This window comes from Scaptodrosophila lebanonensis, unplaced genomic scaffold (genome assembly GCF_003285725.1).
Source record: "Scaptodrosophila lebanonensis strain 11010-0011.00,11010-0021.00 unplaced genomic scaffold, SlebRS2 tig00000024-arrow-pilon, whole genome shotgun sequence".
NCBI lineage: Eukaryota > Metazoa > Arthropoda > Insecta > Diptera > Drosophilidae > Scaptodrosophila > Scaptodrosophila lebanonensis.
In genome coordinates this window covers 20291114-20308309 of record NW_022060538.1, presented here as the reverse complement: position 1 = coordinate 20308309, position 17196 = coordinate 20291114, and the positions used below count along the sequence as shown (strand labels likewise).

The 17196-nt window shown below is 40.2% G+C and overlaps 2 protein-coding genes across 2 annotated transcripts in view; one reads left to right on the top strand and one right to left on the bottom strand.

The window, feature by feature from the left end:
• The window catches only part of LOC115620252 (RIMS-binding protein 2), a 35098-nt gene that overhangs the window by 4242 nt on the left and 13660 nt on the right, over positions 1–17196 (top strand). Inside the window, exons 2-14 of the mRNA XM_030513402.1 lie at positions 4453–4651; positions 5309–5668; positions 6840–6960; positions 7048–7466; positions 10220–10730; positions 10798–10909; positions 11839–11984; positions 12056–12256; positions 12487–12677; positions 12842–13252; positions 13327–13588; positions 13655–13902; positions 16664–16744. Coding sequence (XP_030369262.1) covers positions 4499–4651; positions 5309–5668; positions 6840–6960; positions 7048–7466; positions 10220–10730; positions 10798–10909; positions 11839–11984; positions 12056–12256; positions 12487–12677; positions 12842–13252; positions 13327–13588; positions 13655–13902; positions 16664–16744 — 3216 coding nt within the window. The 5' untranslated portion in view covers positions 4453–4498. The remainder of the gene's footprint in view (positions 1–4452; positions 4652–5308; positions 5669–6839; positions 6961–7047; positions 7467–10219; positions 10731–10797; positions 10910–11838; positions 11985–12055; positions 12257–12486; positions 12678–12841; positions 13253–13326; positions 13589–13654; positions 13903–16663; positions 16745–17196) is intronic.
• LOC115620251 (FGFR1 oncogene partner 2 homolog) lies at positions 5684–6598 on the bottom strand. The gene has a single exon (XM_030513401.1). It carries the CDS (start codon positions 6571–6573, stop codon positions 5788–5790), a length of 786 nt encoding a protein of 261 aa, XP_030369261.1. The 5' UTR covers positions 6574–6598; the 3' UTR covers positions 5684–5787.

Here is a 17196-nt window from a genome sequence, read left to right as displayed (position 1 = left end):
AGTGTAAAGCAGCAGCAAGGCACGCAACCTACTTTCTTTAGCAGTAGACCGCTGGGAGCCGAAGCGGATGGGGTGGGACGGAGCGGGGACGGCTGTTGAGTGGATGGGTGGTTGAGTACCCAAGCGGCTCGACTGGTGCGCAAACCATGGCTAATTTGCACTTGAAGAACCTCATTAAAATATCAACAGACAATGAGCATTGTAGTTGTTGCTGCTTGTGCCGTTGCTGTTGTGTTTAATGTTGTTATTGATGTTATCTAAACGTTTATTTTTTAATGATATTAAGCTTTGTGTTGTCAATGTTGAGTGGGCCTGTGATAAACGTTTAACAAGTCAGGCTGCTTCGTGGCGATGCATGTGTTGGTGCAAGTCATCGTTGTGCGAAACAATTATTGGGAATCCTTAGATGTTCTTCTATTTTAGTTCTTATACGCAACAAACTTGATTTTAGAACTTAGCTAAACATTGCAATGGGGATTAGGTTAAATAACATAATGTCAAATATGTATTTGAGGTTTTGTCTTAGGATTTACGCTTTAAACATTTAATATGTTCTAATTTGGAACTAAATCTATGCACTGATATAGTGCATTGCTTTTGATGAAACATTAAGTAAAGAGTTCAGACGAAAACGATTAAAACTAATAAATGAAGAAAATAATACATTACAAATGGGGTAGAAGCTTCCTTTTTTTTTTGCTCAGAGGAACTTCTGCACACGTTCCATGCACAAAAAAGCGCGGCTATTTATGTTTCATAATTAAATTTGATAGGGCGAGTACATATCCCAGGTGTAGACAAGTGCGAAATCGAATGAATGGTAGTTTACAAACTATAACAAGAATCATACTGGCTATTAAAATATCACACATACTTCTAAAAAAACAGCCATAAGGTTGCCCTAAAAAGTAATTAAAGGACAATATGAATTTATTATCCCCAAATTTATATACCAACTCTTCATTTTTTACAGTTTATGTTGCGCTTTTAAAAATAAAATTTTTAATTAAAGGTAAAGTTAATTCCTTGTCCTAAAATGTGAATAAAAGCGTAAATAAAGCGTGTTCATACCTTAACGATTTATCTTTACTTCTTGCCTATATGTAAATGTATATACTTATTATTTATATGTTCCGAGTGAGTGTACTGTAGAGCATATTTTCAGTTCGTATATACAGACGCAGTAGAATACAAGTAGTACTATCTATCCCATTGCTGTGGGAGAGATGCTTCAGAACATGCAAGCACAACGTTAGACGTTCGTCTGCTGCCTTGCAGCCAAAGCGAAGAAGCAGAAGTGAGTTGAGCCGTCATTGTCTTTTGTTGTTGCACAAACAAACCGACACAAGTGAGTGCAACACGGAAATGACAACGTCGAGCTCAAGCTGTCGTTGCCTGCTTCGCTTTGGCCATTCCGTGCATTGCTAGACATTTTTCGCCAAAGTAATAAATGTGGCAAACACACATCTTACACAAACACTCACGTACGTACGTATGCATGTAGTATGTGTATATACGTATGTACGTATCATCAGCCCACTTCAAATGTGAAATGCTTGTGATGTGCTTCACAATAATTAAAAAATGCTGCGGCACCCACACACTCCCAGTATGTGGAGTGCACATGCATACATATATACTATGTACATATATTTCTCAACATCTGGTTAACAGTGCGCGTAGTGGTTGTGACTTAACAGTGGGCTGTTAACATGTGCGCGCCTGCGCTGTTAGCTCCAACGGTGAATTTGCTCTTTGGGGACTTTTACTCTAGAGTGTTTGCTCCCCGATACATGTATGCATGTGTATTATGTTGCCAACCCCTTTGGACATAGAGGCAGTGTTGCCATCACGTTCGCACATTCAAATGTGTTGTGCAGCGCGCATATTTTTGCATTGAATATATCGATGTAACATGTTGGAGCGAAGCGGCCGATAATAAACCGCAACGGCAGCAGCAGCAGTAGCAGCGGACGCAGCAGCAATCATACATGACATTGTTGCTGCTGTGCTTTTGTAGTTGTAATATGCTCTTTCACACACTCAGTCGGACACACACACACACACACACATGCGCGCATGCACAGCATAATTGTGCATAACAGCAACTAGTGGCCATGCGGACGACTTTCTGATTCCCATGGCCACAACCATTTTACAGTTACAACGCGCTGTTAACAGTCTCTTGAGCAATTCGTTAACATAAATAAGTGTAGGAAATACAAATTTATTTCTTTAAAATTGTTGAAAAGTGAGTCCAAAAGTCTGAATTATTAAAGCATGTAAAAATAGTATTAAGGGAAACTTTAAGCTCAACTGGCCACGTACATACTGTGTTTTGCTTTCCCATTTGTCGTGTCGAAGCCAGCACTCGATATTCATTAATCTGTGCATAGTAAATGACAACAACACCAACAAGGATATCGACAGGCAGCTATATTGCTGCTCGTGTTCATGTTGCCTCAATGCACCTTTGATATTTAAAAAAAAAAAATGCAATAATCGAGCTGCGGGCGTTAACCAAATGCCAAAGCCCTGTTGGATGCTGTCATGTACGCCCTCGCCCACGCCCAACAACATCAGCGCCTCCACAGTCAAGCCCCCGCCCCATTCAAGCACCCGGTGTACAGGATAAACGTTGGCTTTGCTTTTAAATGTCATGAAAGCGTTAACAAAAAAAAAAAAAAAAACCAGGCGCCCAGTCGACTTGTCAACTCCCACAAATAAACTGCTTCTGGGTGGTATGTGTGTGTTGCGGTTTCCTTAGTGTGCGTGCGCTCGTTTATTAATAACAATTTTATTTTTTATTTAATTTTTTTTTTTACTTTCACTCTCTTGCTTTCGAACGAAGGCCATCAAGCCGAGCTCTAGGTGCCACGTGGTTTGTGAAATTAAATTTATGGTTGTTTCAGATTATCAAATCAAAGTCTTAATCATAAAATGCATGCAATTGAGTTTTGTCAAGACTAGCAGCCAACAGAAATAGCATTTTGCTGCCCTAGTAGTTTTGTGCAAGTGCTTCTCTTTAAAGAGCGTTTATTTTAGCAAAGATGCCTATAGTATCAACTATACACAGGTTTAGAATAATCTATAGTTGCTTATTACGTATCCTGCATTTTAGTTAAGGGCTAACAATATTTAGGATCTGTTAAGCTTTTGTATTACTTATTGTACAGGTTCCTTTTTACCTTCAGCGATAGAGCTTCTACATTTAGGTAGAATATAGAATAAGCGAATCTATTAAGACAAACAAAATGTACTATATTTTACATATATACATATATTTTACATGTAATCTCTAAGAAAGTTACATTTCAATAGAAAAAAACTTGGCATTGAATCGACCAATTTGATAAATTCAACTGTTATTCTGATTTCATGTTCTGCTCTATCGGTGCAAATGAGATTTGTGGTGGTTCAAGAGAAACTAGATACATATACGTGTATGTATATTATTTCTTAACTCATTGCCAACATTTATAGGGATTTAAATGTGTTTTTATCTTTTTATTGACCATACATACTCTTATTCGGAATTTTGTGTCGTCTAGACATATTGGCGCGTGTCTTTTCATCTTCCCTTTTTGGGTGTTTTGTATTTTGTGCAATAATGCTCGCTGAGGAGGACTGGGACCTATGACTAATGCAATTGAATGTGTGCGTGTAGTATGTTTGCGTGCTTTGAAGTGTTAAATAGTGACAGGATTAAATGCGGACATAAAAATTCAATCAATGTTCAATTTTCAGTTGTGACTGTTTTAAAAATAATTCAAATCGATTTAATTGTAAAAATAAAAAAGTTCAAAGTGAGCAAATTACATATTTCCTACTTAATGTACGAAAAATCTGCAACCTCTCGGATGGAAGTAGTTAGCAATGCACAAAAGCAAATGAAAATGCTAAAAATTGTTCATTTACAAAACTGTGTTCTCACAAAAACAAAAGCAAAAGCTGTGAACTAAAACAAACGCTTTATAAAGAGAAATGGTTGAATAGCTGCGTTGGTGGAGACGGGGCGGCTACAAACGCTTACGGGCCGCGTGGGCTCAGTGGCAATTAACCTAAAGTTCAAAGTTCAAAAAGCCATAGTCAGCGGGCTGGGCCAAAATTTTGGTCACTGCGTGCTGCTGTCAAGAAATAAAGGCAAGAAAAACGTTTGACCCATTTTGTATTTCATATAAATAAATAAATAAAAGGCAAACAAGCTGCGCCAACACCACCAACAACAACATCAACAACAACAACCGCAGCAACTCTTTGGCCGGCTTTTTTAGTTTAGCAAATATATTTAGTGTTGCCTACATTTGAGGGCACATTACACGCCACGCTGCGCGTTCAAGTGCCGCCCACCCCTAGTGCTTGGGCTATAAAATAAAATATATGTGCCACATGGCTGGCATTTGATCTGAGCAAAGACTTAAGCCATAATATAACGCCTTCTTCCACTTGCAGTCGTCAACACAGAGGCACGGTTACGGGCACGGGGAGCAGGACCAACATGCCGTACGAGTCGATGCATCATCATCATCATCAGTCGACGGCGGCCGCTGCTGTGGCCGCCAGTGTAGCTCCCAATAGCATGCTCGACTCGCTCAGTCTGCAGCTGCGCGATGCGGAAATGCGACGCACGGAAATTGAACGTGCGCATCAAGTAAGTGCATTCACATTCACATCCACATCCAGACCCACACACTAGCTGCAGCCAGAAATACATTGGAGTGACCAAAGCTTTTAATATATCTTATGTGTTTTTCTGGAATTTAATAAAATTGATTTATCTCTTGGATTGGCAAGTTAGACAGGTAGTTTTTATTTTTATTTCCCATCACCAGCAGAAGATCAAAACAATTAATTCGTGGAGGCGGCGCCATGATTCATTTGAAAGCAAACATAGCATACTTTTAGGGCTTACTTTACCTTCGCTAGGGACATCATTGGAAAGCCAGAAAACACATTCACCAAATATAACTAAAAGTGTGTAAGCCAAAATAACAAGTAAAATTAATTTGCGTATACCAAATGCTTAAGCGGGTACTTCCGAATAATTGTGGTTAACTTTGCCTGAACAGGAAAGGAACATAAATCTATAAACACGAAACGAAAAAGCAGACATCACCTACTCATAAAACGATTTGTTTAAAATCACCATGCTTTCCACTATAATTATTTCTGATCCCAAACGAACGTACTTACTCGTATTAAAATGCAGAATTGGTCACCTCGACCTGCATATATGTATGTAGGTTACACAGCCGCAACTATTTCCCCCCAACTAACCACGAACTCATGAAATATGCATTTGTTGCAGGAAACTTTGGCACAAATATGCAATCTAAGCAGCAGCGCACGGCCCGATGAGGAAGCGGTGGAGAATTTACAATCCCGCGCACGTGAGCTCAAGAAGAAGGTAGCACTGGAGAATGTGCACTGCGAGGAGTTGCAAATCGAACTAACTGCCGCACTAAAGGCTAAAGCAGCGCGCTCAGCGGCCAACGCCGGCTCCGTCCCAAGCGGCATGGCGGGCCTGGCAACCAGCAGTGCCACCTCCGCATCCGCCTGCGCCAACATACCGACCTCGGCCAGCAGTTCCACCGTCACATGGGCACCGACAATCAGTCACCAGGACCAAGGCTCGGAGATTGACATCATAATGGCAAAAATTGAACAGGTGCGTGGGTGTGTATTGAGTGTCGCATGTGTGTTGGCTCCAAATTTTAATCAACATATAGTAACAAACTGAAGTGAATGAATGAAAAGGTTAAAGAACCGATATTAGTCTTTGTTGGGTTAAGTTTGTTTTGGTTGCGGCACCTTTTCCCCCTGCTCGCCCAGCTGGAGCGCCTCATCGATGAAGCGATTCACATCAATTTCGTTGACTATCGAGCTGCAGGAGGAAGAAGAAGTGTCGATGCCGGCAAACGACAGGCAAGTCATGAAGCTATCGAAGCTGCACTGACTAGCCGCATCGGAAAAGTCGCTTAGATCCATCAGGTCCATCTGTGTGCTGCACTCGCTGCGATGGGGAGCGTTCTGCTTGAAAGCGTCCTCATCACCATTGCAGCTGATCTGGAGCTTGCGCCGCATTTCCTCATTCTCGCTGGCCAGCTGGCGTATCGTACGCTGGATGTCTGTGCTTTCACGCTCGTCCAGATCGGCGGACATCTTCATGACCTTGGCCATGTGCTCAATGCGCTCGTCCTGGCAGCGCACAATGGATTCCAGCTGATTAATGTACTTCTCGCGTAGACTGTACGTCTCGTTGAGCACGTCACTGTTACAATGCTCCTTGTACTTGGACATGATCTTCTCGATACCGGCCTGATACTCGTCCACGGTGCTCTTGAGTTCGGCGTTCTCGCGCAACAGCTGCAATTGATCCTGGTCGGTTATGTGCTCCACCAGATGCTTGAGCAGCTGATCGTCTCGGAACTTGCAACAGTTGATCATCACCTGGTCGACGTGATGGCTCTCCGCGAGCAGATCGTTTGTCTGCTTCAGCAGTTCGCCAAAAACGCCGGACAAACTCTCAGCGCGCTTGATCAGGCACATTACCGAATTGTTCGAACTGTCCATTTCGAATGGTTTGGGACTTGGTTTGGTCTACGGAGAATTTCGGATTTATTTGCGCTCTAGAACAAAATTTTTATGCTACGTTCAGAATTTCTTGACGAAGACAGATTGACAGTTCCTGGCAAGGCCTTCCACAACTAAATCCATTTAAATGTTTCAGGCAATGGAACGAAAATGAAGATTTTGTTTATATTATTGGGCCAGATGGTGCCTTCGATTTCAGTTTGTTTTCTGGAACTTGGTTTTTTTAAATCTTCATTTGCTTTCAGGATAACCGTGTGCTGGCTGAGCTGGAGCAGCCGCGGACATCAGCCGCCGGAATGTCAGCGTTGCCACCCAGTTCCATGTTGAGCAGCGGAAATAGCGAATTTAGAACCATATCAAAGAGCGGTGAGTCGAGTCGAGTTGAGCTGAGTTGAGTTGCGACCCTAATGGGCATTTATCTAATGGCTATTCTCTATTCTTTCATGTTTTTAGAGCTCGAGGAAGAACTGAATCGTTATAAAAGAGCAGTACTGGGCGGCGCTAGCGGCACCCCGGGGCTCTCCTCCGGCTACTCGAGTCTGCCGCAATCGCTCGCCTCCACGCTACCGAATGGCGCCAGCACCAGCCTGAGCGGCACTAGCGTTGGCTCACAGAGCGGCGCCGCCGCCACTGTCGGTGCTGGTGGCCTTACATCCATATCGGCCCTGGTGCCCAACTCAATCAGCGGCATATCCTCGAGTCTGAGCAGTCACGCCATACAATCACTGAACACCGCCGCAGCCGCTTCGGCATACGGTGCCGCGCAGACTTCCGTTGAGAAGCTGCTGAGCGGAACTAGTGGAATCACTGGCATTCCACCATTGCCGGTAAATATTCACACGATGAAGGCTATGCCATCAGCATTAAGTCAGGTAAACCAACTATTTTCAATAACTGTGAACTAACAACAGCAATCGATTAAATACTCGCATAAAATACCAATGCAAATAATTGCGCCAGGCTTTGAGGCTTGCATTTTATATTTGGCTTGGTAACACTTGGCTTGTTCACTGCGATTGGCCTCCTCGCCACCAAATGCGTAGTGCTCATCTGCTTTAGCATTGGCATCTTTGTCCCATCGTTGCAAATTTTCGGGCCGACGCCACTCAGTGTATATCACATTGCGCTTGTTGTAGTCTCATTATTGAAAATAATTATGTAAGCCCACAGATTTGCACTTAGAAACCACCACACTACGACCCCCATTACCACATATTTCATATACAAGTATATGTATGTAACTAATTTGTTTACATACTGCAATAACAAAAAAGAGAACAATCAAACAATTTACAACTTCAATGACACTTGGTTTTGTTCGCACACTCTACATTTAAATACACACACAACTTAAGCCCGTTTTTCAACCTCCACTTAAACTGCATGTGCTATTTCATTCATGTATGCCCATTGACTAGTTAGTCGCGACAACGTTTCCTACAATTTGCATATTTCATGTTCTACCATTGTTGCTCTTTACGTTTACAATTAAATGAAATAAAGTGCATTTTTAGTTAATTTGGCAAATCGGCCGATCATGATGAAACTTGACAAACGGACACATGACCACTAACTGAACGTGTTTGTCTAATTTGAACACAATATTCTAATAAAAAAAAATAAAAAAATGTATCATAAATACATTTACTTAATTTCCAAAAATTTTTCACTGACTAATTAATTTAAAAAAAAGTTTAAGTTGGAACGGCCTTCACTTAGGTATTTGGTATGAGAATTGCGGAGGAGGTCTGAAATTTTTTCACAAATATATTTATTTAAGTTCCACAATTTTTTCACCGACCAGTTAATTTAAAAAAAAATAGAAAATCTAGAAATGCCTTCACTTAGGTACTTGGTAGGAGAATCGCAGAGATCAGCAATTTTTTAACAAACATATTTATTTAATTTAAACAATTTTGCACTGACTTATCAATTAAAAAAAAAAAAATTAAAAAGTAAAAATGCCATCACTTAGGTACTTGGTATGAGAATCGCAGAGAGCAGAAATTTTTTAAAAATGCATTTATTTAATTTCCATAATTATTTTAATTTACTCTAATAAATTTAAAAATTATGATTGAAAAGCTAGAAAAGCCTTCACTTAGATACGTGGTATGAGAATCGCGGAGGAGGGCGGCAATTTCTTCACTAATACATTTATTTAATTTCCACAATTATTTCACTGACTCCAATTAATTAAAAAACAAATAAGACCGATCACAAAAAGCTGAGAGTCACTTCTTATGTACAACTGTGGTGTCATATTTTCGATAAATGGAAAAAAGGGTTCCAAGTTTATGTTTTCGGGTTGTTGTAAAAATGAAAATATATCACAAGTACTTGTAGAATAGGATTGGATTGGATAAGAGTCTTATGTGTTCGGTGTCTAGATTTAGCTTTGTAAATACGATCAATGAGGAATTTATAAAATTTAGCGCATCATCTCGTCATCAAATACATGTATAGTAGTTGTTTAGAAGGGATCGCATGCTCGACTCAGTGTTTCGATTTCCAAAGGCATGGTTTAAGTATGCGTTCAATATACTATAACATACACATACACAAACATTTAAACAAACATACATACACACACACACATATAAGTCATATTCGAAACCACACGCCACGCCATATATTCAAGAGCTAGATAGCTACATATTCGTGTATACATACATACAAGTATGTCCGTTGCTTGGTCTTTATTATCCATCCAAGTTTTGAACGATTCTTGCTATACTTGTTGTTATCCAATTGTTGCTGCTTGACATTCTTAATAACTTACGTTTGTGTTCGATATACATACATACTTCTACATACTTACTCGTACTATATAATGCAATACTATATTAGCCTCAACTCTCATTGGAAACTCATATCGAATTCAAAGTAACTGACGTCGTCGCCTTCGCCTCCATTTACAACAACTTCAACTGTTTGATAATTTATGAATTATGATGTTCTAGCTTTTTGCGCCTCAACCCACTACTATATAGTACATACCCGTATAACATACTGCTACTACATCAAATATCGATATATACTATGTATACTATATATTTATAAAAAACGAGTGAACTCTGTGATTTCTCTTTCCGTTTTATGTGCTGTATTTCTTGTCTTTTTGTACAATATGTAAACTCTTCAACTCGTTCTCTTCTTCTTCTTCTTCCACCATCACCACCACCACCACCACAACAACAACAACCACAATAACAACAACATACATATAAAATCGACAATCTCTGATAAACTTGTAACTTGTGTGTGTTGTGTGGTTCGAAAAACGATCGACTTTTGAATTCGATGCGATCCAACCAATATCCATGTGTCTTCCTCTTTCTCTCTCAATCTCTCTCTCTCTCTCTTTCTCTGAATATGTATGTGTATCTGTGTGTCTATACAACAACAACTACTATATGTATATTTTGCCAAATTAACACTCGTCCAAAAACAATAACAACAACAACTACTACTAAAACAACAAAAACAACCAACCAATTACAACAACTCGCTTTGTAAATTCGAACAAAATCCAAAATTCCAAATTGCATTGCACTTGAAATTGAAATTGAAACTGAATTGAAACGAAAAAAAGCGCGGAACAATACAACTGTACAATTTGCAGAGCACAACCATGCCCCTCCTGTCACTGAACTCGCATAACATGCCGACCGGCTCGAGTAGTTACTCGGCTCTGGGTTTGAGCGGAGGCGGAGCCGTCGGCGCGCTGGGCACATCGCTGACACATCCCACCATGGGCAACATGCTCGATACGAGCACGCTTCTGGGCACAGCCGGTCTGGGTGGCCTGGGGGCTGCCGGTGGCGTCACAGCAGCCACCTCTCTTTATGGTCTGAGTGCGGGTGGTGCCGGTCTTCCCAGCTCGTATCCGCCACCCTTTCTCGACGTCGCCTCCAGCGCCTCGTATCCCTTCACGTCGGCCGCTCTCCGCAACGCGTCCAAAATGAAGATGCTGGATGAGATTGACATACCACTAACGCGTTATGGCAATCGCAGCTCACCCTGCTCGCCTATACCGCCGAGCGCCTGGGGCCTAGACGAGTTCACCGACGGACTGAGCGCCTCAATGATGCACAACCGCAGCGGACTGGCCCTGGGCGCTTTAGATTTGGACAGTAAGTGACATCAAATAGTAGCCTGTAATCCCTGTGAGCCCAGTGACTGAAATATTCCTCATTCTAGCACGCAATCACAATCTGAATGGTGCTAGTGAGCCCCAGGTGGACATGCTAGACATACCCGGAAAGGGTCGTTGTTGCGTGTTCATCGCGCGATTCCCCTACGATCCCCCTGAGTAAGTAAACATATATTCAACTTTATTTAGCTATAGTTCATAGAATAAAGATGTTGACTGACATGCCACTACCTTTTAAGATAGTAGATTAATTATATTAGATAGTCGTACTGCTCTAGGCTTCAGATTCCTTCACGCTATGAAAACATTTGAATTTGTTAACAAAATAATAAGTACCCATTAAATGATATGATCTCCCATTGTTTCGCTCCTCTGAGCTGTCCTTATTTCTACGAGAAAGGTATTTATTTATTTACATATGTCAACAAACATTGACTATATAAAAATTATAAAAAGCATCTTATAAGCTAGAAAAGCTAAGAAGGAGAAATTTAATCAAATTACAATAATATCTAAAAAACGTCTCCGACCTGGTGGGGGAATATTATTTCCCCTTCGGTTAGCTGTGCCCCGTCTCACAGCCAAGTGTGGTCAGAGGCGTTAATAGATCGACCGGTATAAAAAAAGAAAAGCTTAACTAGCTAATTTTAAAAAGAAAAAAGTGAGAAACAAAAATTGGAATCTCAGACCCGGTGGGGGATAATTTTTTAACCAGTCCAACAAGCTATGCCCCGCCTCACAGCCGATCCTGGTCAGAGATTCCGAAGATGGCTTTTATTAAAGGAAGAAAATACTCATTATAAGAAGAGCATAAAAAAGGAAAAGGGGAAGATAATTTCTTCTTGTTCTGGAAGGAACTGAGAAATTAAGACGACCTAATAGGAAAGGAGAATCAACACTAACGGCAATCAGTTGATGGCATTTGCTGTGCGCCTTTTTCCTCCCCCTCCGGCATGTGCTGACGTAGTCCCGAAGGTGATTCTATGTTAGTCTATTCTATTATATTCTACAACTATTTTAGTTCTAGTCTAGTCTAGTTCTATTCCAGTCGTGAATCGATTCCGATATTGTGTTATTTATACTTACAGAGAGGCTGAGGGCGAGCTATCGCTTTGTGCTGGGGATTATCTGCTGGTGTGGACTAGTGGTGAACCACAGGGCGGTTACCTGGATGCAGAGCTATTGGATGGACGTCGTGGTCTGGTACCCGCATCCTTTGTGCAGCGTTTAGTGGGTAAGTCGAAACAAAAGCCAACACACATATTTGGAAAAGTTGTTAATGTGATTGTTTTTGATAAAATTAAGGTGATGATCTGCTGGAGTTCCACCAGGCTGTTTTGTCGACGCTACGCGATGCCGAGGACGGCTCCATGCAATGCGATACTACGTCGTTGCCCTCTTTGCCGCCGCACAACCCATTGCTCACACACACACATGAGGATCTGGCACGTTTAAGTGAGACGCACACTGACTTGGAGCACGACCAGGATGACATCAGTGATAATGGTGAGTAGGATGTGTGTGCAGCACAGAATGGATTAATCCTGGACTTTTTGTTGCCTTTCTCAATGATTGCATGGCATTTGATTTTTGGGCCAATGTGAGCATCAAACCTAATGAAAAAATTTTCGTAGCGCTTCACATATGCTCGTGCACATAGCTAGACATTGTCTTAGGCTAGATAATATACTATACTTATATTGTGGAGGAGCCCATTAACATTTTTGGTCGTACAGTTCCAGCTCCAAAGCACTTGACGCTGGAGCGGCAGCTGAACAAGAGCGTGCTCATTGGCTGGTCTCCTCCGGAACCAGTTGGCTACAATCTAATCGACAGCTATCACGTCTATGTGGATGGCGTGCTCAAGGTCACTGTGAAGGCCAACGAACGCACACGCGCGCTCATCGAAGGCGTCGATTCCACGCGGGTAAGGCATAAGATCTATCGAGATCTCCTGATTTATGTGTACCCCTTATTTGATATTAACATTTCAACGAAAATGAGTTCTTTACTTGTATTAATTCAGTTAGCCATGTCTCTGCATATGAATCGAATCTGAGCTTACAACACAGTTTTCTTTTGTTCTTCCAGCCGCATCGCATAAGTGTGCGCAGCGTGACCCAAAATCGCCAGACATCGCGTGACGCCGCCTGCACCATGATCATTGGTCGTGACACATCACATTTGGGCCCGTCGGCGGTGCGCGCCTCACACATAACGTGTTCATCGGCGGTCATCTCTTGGCTGCCGGCCAATTCCAATCACCAGCACGTGGTGTGTGTGAACAATGTGGAGGTGCGCACCGTCAAGCCGGGCATGTATAGGCACACCATCACCGGGCTGGCGCCGAGCACACAATATCGTGTGACTGTGCGTGCCAAGCATCTGCGCGCCGTCGGTCAGCATCCACCTACGACACCTGGTCGGCCCGGCCAGGAGGAGGCACCAGGCGCCTATGCCGATTTCCGCACGCTGACCAAGGGTCTGCCCGATCCGCCACAGGTGCGACATCCGACATACGATTGAAAAACAATTGCAACTTGCAAAACTAAAAAACGTTGTTTCTTCATTCATAGGACATCCAACTTGAGGCTGGACCTCAAGATGGTACCATTCTGGTGACATGGCAGCCGGTTAACAGGCCTACGGCAACGGGGCCTGTAACCGGCTACGCTGTGTACGCCGATGGTAAGAAAGTGACGGATTTCAACTCGCCAACGGGCGATCATGCACTGATCGACATTGGCAAACTGGGCGTCTTCAATCCGCGAGCGGTCACCATTCGCACCAAATCAAGAGATTCACAGTCGGCCGACAGTGCGCCCATCTTAATACCAAGTAGGTGTCATCGTGATTCCCCTATTAAAATGTACAACTAATCTCAACTATGTCTCAAAAATGCAGACACTGTGCGCAATGCTGTCGCCCGCAGGGGACCAAATCAAATGGCCATGGGTCCGCAGCTTCCACAAGGACCGCATGGCATGCCAGTGCAGCAACAAATGCAAGGTATGCAGGGGCAGCCGGGAATGCCTGGACAGCCGCAGCAGCCGCACATGATGGGCCAGGATCACACACAATACGATCCCAATCAGATGCAACAGCAGCAGGGAATGCAGCCTGGCCAACAGCCCGGTCAACCGGGTCATCAGGTGAGTGCTTCCAACGCCAAAACCGAACATGTAGAGCAGTTGGATGCCAGACTACTCATAACCCACACTAACACCACTCCCAGGGTCAGTTCACACAGCCAAATAGGTTGGCAGAATAGCGCCCTTTCGTTGCCAATTCTAATATATCGTTTTCGATTTTAAGCTTAATTAGCAAACGCACATGAAGTGCAATTACAATTGAAAACATTTTTAAAGCCAACTCAACATGGGAAAATAAAAATCGCGAAATAAAAATAAATCAAATTTCTAGTTATACATCAAAAAATTAAACTTGGTAGTCAAGATGAGTTAAATAGCTACGATTACAATTAAATTCCTAAGCTGTATACAATTTCGATATTTAATTGAAGATAGGATTGAACTTAATTTTCTTCTCCCTTTGACTTTATGTCAATCGCGAAATAAAATTAAATCAAATTTCTAGTTATACATCAATAAATTAAACTTGGTAGTCAAGATGACTTAAATAGCTACGATTTCAATTAAATTCCTAAGCTGTATACAATTTCGATATTTAATTGAAGATAGGATTGGACTTAATTTTCTTCTCCCTTTGACTTTATGTCAATCGCGAAATAAAATTAAATCAAATTTCTAGTTATACATCAATAAATTAAACTTGGTAGTCAAGATGACTTAAATAGCTACGATTTCAATTAAATTCCTAAGCTGTATACAATTTCGATATTTAATTGAAGATAGGATTGAACTTAATTTTCTTCTCCCTTTGACTTTATGTCAATCGCGAAATAAAATTAAATCAAATTTCTAGTTATACATCAATAAATTAAACTTGGTAGTCAAGATGACTTAAATAGCTACGATTTCAATTAAATTCCTAAGCTGTATACAATTTCGATATTTAATTGAAGATAGGATTGGACTTAATTTTCTTCTCCCTTTGACTTTATGTCAATCGCGAAATAAAATTAAATCAAATTTCTAGTTATACATCAATAAATTAAACTTGGTAGTCAAGATGACTTAAATAGCTACGATTTCAATTAAATTCCTAAGCTGTATACAATTTCGATATTTAATTGAAGATAGGATTGAACTTAATTTTCTTCTCCCTTTGACTTTATGTCAATCGCGAAATAAAATTAAATCAAATTTCTAGTTATACATCAATAAATTAAACTTGGTAGTCAAGATGACTTAAATAGCTACGATTTCAATTAAATTCCTAAGCTGTATACAATTTCGATATTTAATTGAAGATAGGATTGGACTTAATTTTCTTCTCCCTTTGACTTTATGTCAATCGCGAAATAAAATTAAATCAAATTTCTAGTTATACATCAATAAATTAAACTTGGTAGTCAAGATGAGTTAAATAACTACGATTTCAATTAAATTCCTAAACTGTATACAATTTCGATATTTAATTGAAGGTAGGATTGGACTTAATTTTCTTCTCGCTTTGGCTTTTTGTCAAAACAAATAGAAATAGACTTGAAGCGAATTCAATAAAATCACCTTTAACTCGATAAAACGTCTTCACTAGCTTGGGTCTCTATTGTCAGAATATCTCATCCAGCATCAAGAAGAAGAAAAACATATTAAAATTTATATCGCTGTGTGAACTTACCTCCTTTTACATACATACACTGTAAATAATGCGTAAACATTATTTATTTTCATGATTGGTTTTCAAAGTTCTCTATTGGGTTTGAACTCGAATTGAATTCAAACTACTACCAACACAACTGCTTAAATTGTACATAAAGTTTTGTTGAATACAAACATACATAATCGCGTCTGAATGCAATACCATTAGTTACAAAAGAAAACCCCGCTCCCATCAATTGCTTGTACTATACCCCGCACAAACCCAAAATCAGACATGAATTATGAACAAAAAAGCATACTTATTGCATACTTTAAAGTACGATATACATACTATACTTACATACTATACATAAGTACTTATTTATGTTCAGGAATTTCCGTTTCATTTGTTTGCAATCTCCAATCTAAGCTGTCAATATTTTGATTTGTCTCTCCACTTTGCCATTACAATACATTCAAAACTCTTTCTCTCGTTTGAGCTCTTCCAACTATATATTACGACTATGTACTTGTACCTTCGGTTTTGATTTCTTTTGCAACCTGAACACATTATATACATACACAAGATGAAAATTTAGACAACCGCACGAAATTCACACACAAAATTCAATCAAAATGAAATTCACATGTACTGCGAGAAATACAATCTCCAATCTCCAATTTTATTATAAGAACCAAATGCAATTTGAAATGAGACCTGCCCCGAGTAACTTGTATGTATGTAAAGTTTTTTTTTCTCCTCATTTCCGTTCGGCAGCAAACTTTCGGCGTATGCATTTTTTTCACTAGTCCTAATTATTACTTATTGATTATTAGTTCTTGGATTGTGTTTTCACTGTTTTTAAAAAAATCATATTATTTTTGAAAATGCAGTTCACACAATAGCATGTCTTGAATTGCAGCGACTAATTAAAAAGCTGCAATAGCAATGCAAATGCAAATGATTTTGAACTTTGTTGAGTTTTTGAGAATTACTACAAATACTATACTATAGAGTTTTACTAGAAAGTTAAGCGGAAATGCCAGTTGTACTCGTACTATTAAGTAAGGAGAACGCAATGCAACGAAACAATTTTAAACAAAACAAGTTACATATTCATTTTCATTATATGAAACCAAAACTGAAACGATACCGTTAACCCGATAAACCGATACTGAAACGAAACAGCCCGACGCCAGCTCCGGCTTATTAGGTGGCCTGCTCGGGGGCCTCTTCTCGAAACCCACACAGAGTCAAGTGAACCAGAATGTAAGTTATACCCACAACATCTCTCTCACACACACACACATACCACACACCACACACACACACATATATATATTAATATATATACAAGCTCCGTATTAATACACTTTGCGTAAAAATATACACAAATATTTCGAGTGTTCCATGCGTTATTTGTTAAGTAAATAAGTATGTAAATGTATATTTAATGCAATTAGTATTAAAACAATTATTCATAAAGTTAGCTTAGAGCTTACTTGAAAAGTAGACTATATGCTTCTAGTATTCAAATATGCTTGGTACAACGAATCAATTGATGTGGACTCATTTTTGGAGAGAGCTCTCCAAGCAAAAGTGACAAAATATAGCTTTTATTTGATTTCTTTTTCTATATTCCTTTGGTTTTTCAATAATGTCTTTAGGGCAGTAAGAATATTGATTTTTCATCAAAGAACCAAACAAATTACTAACGAAAT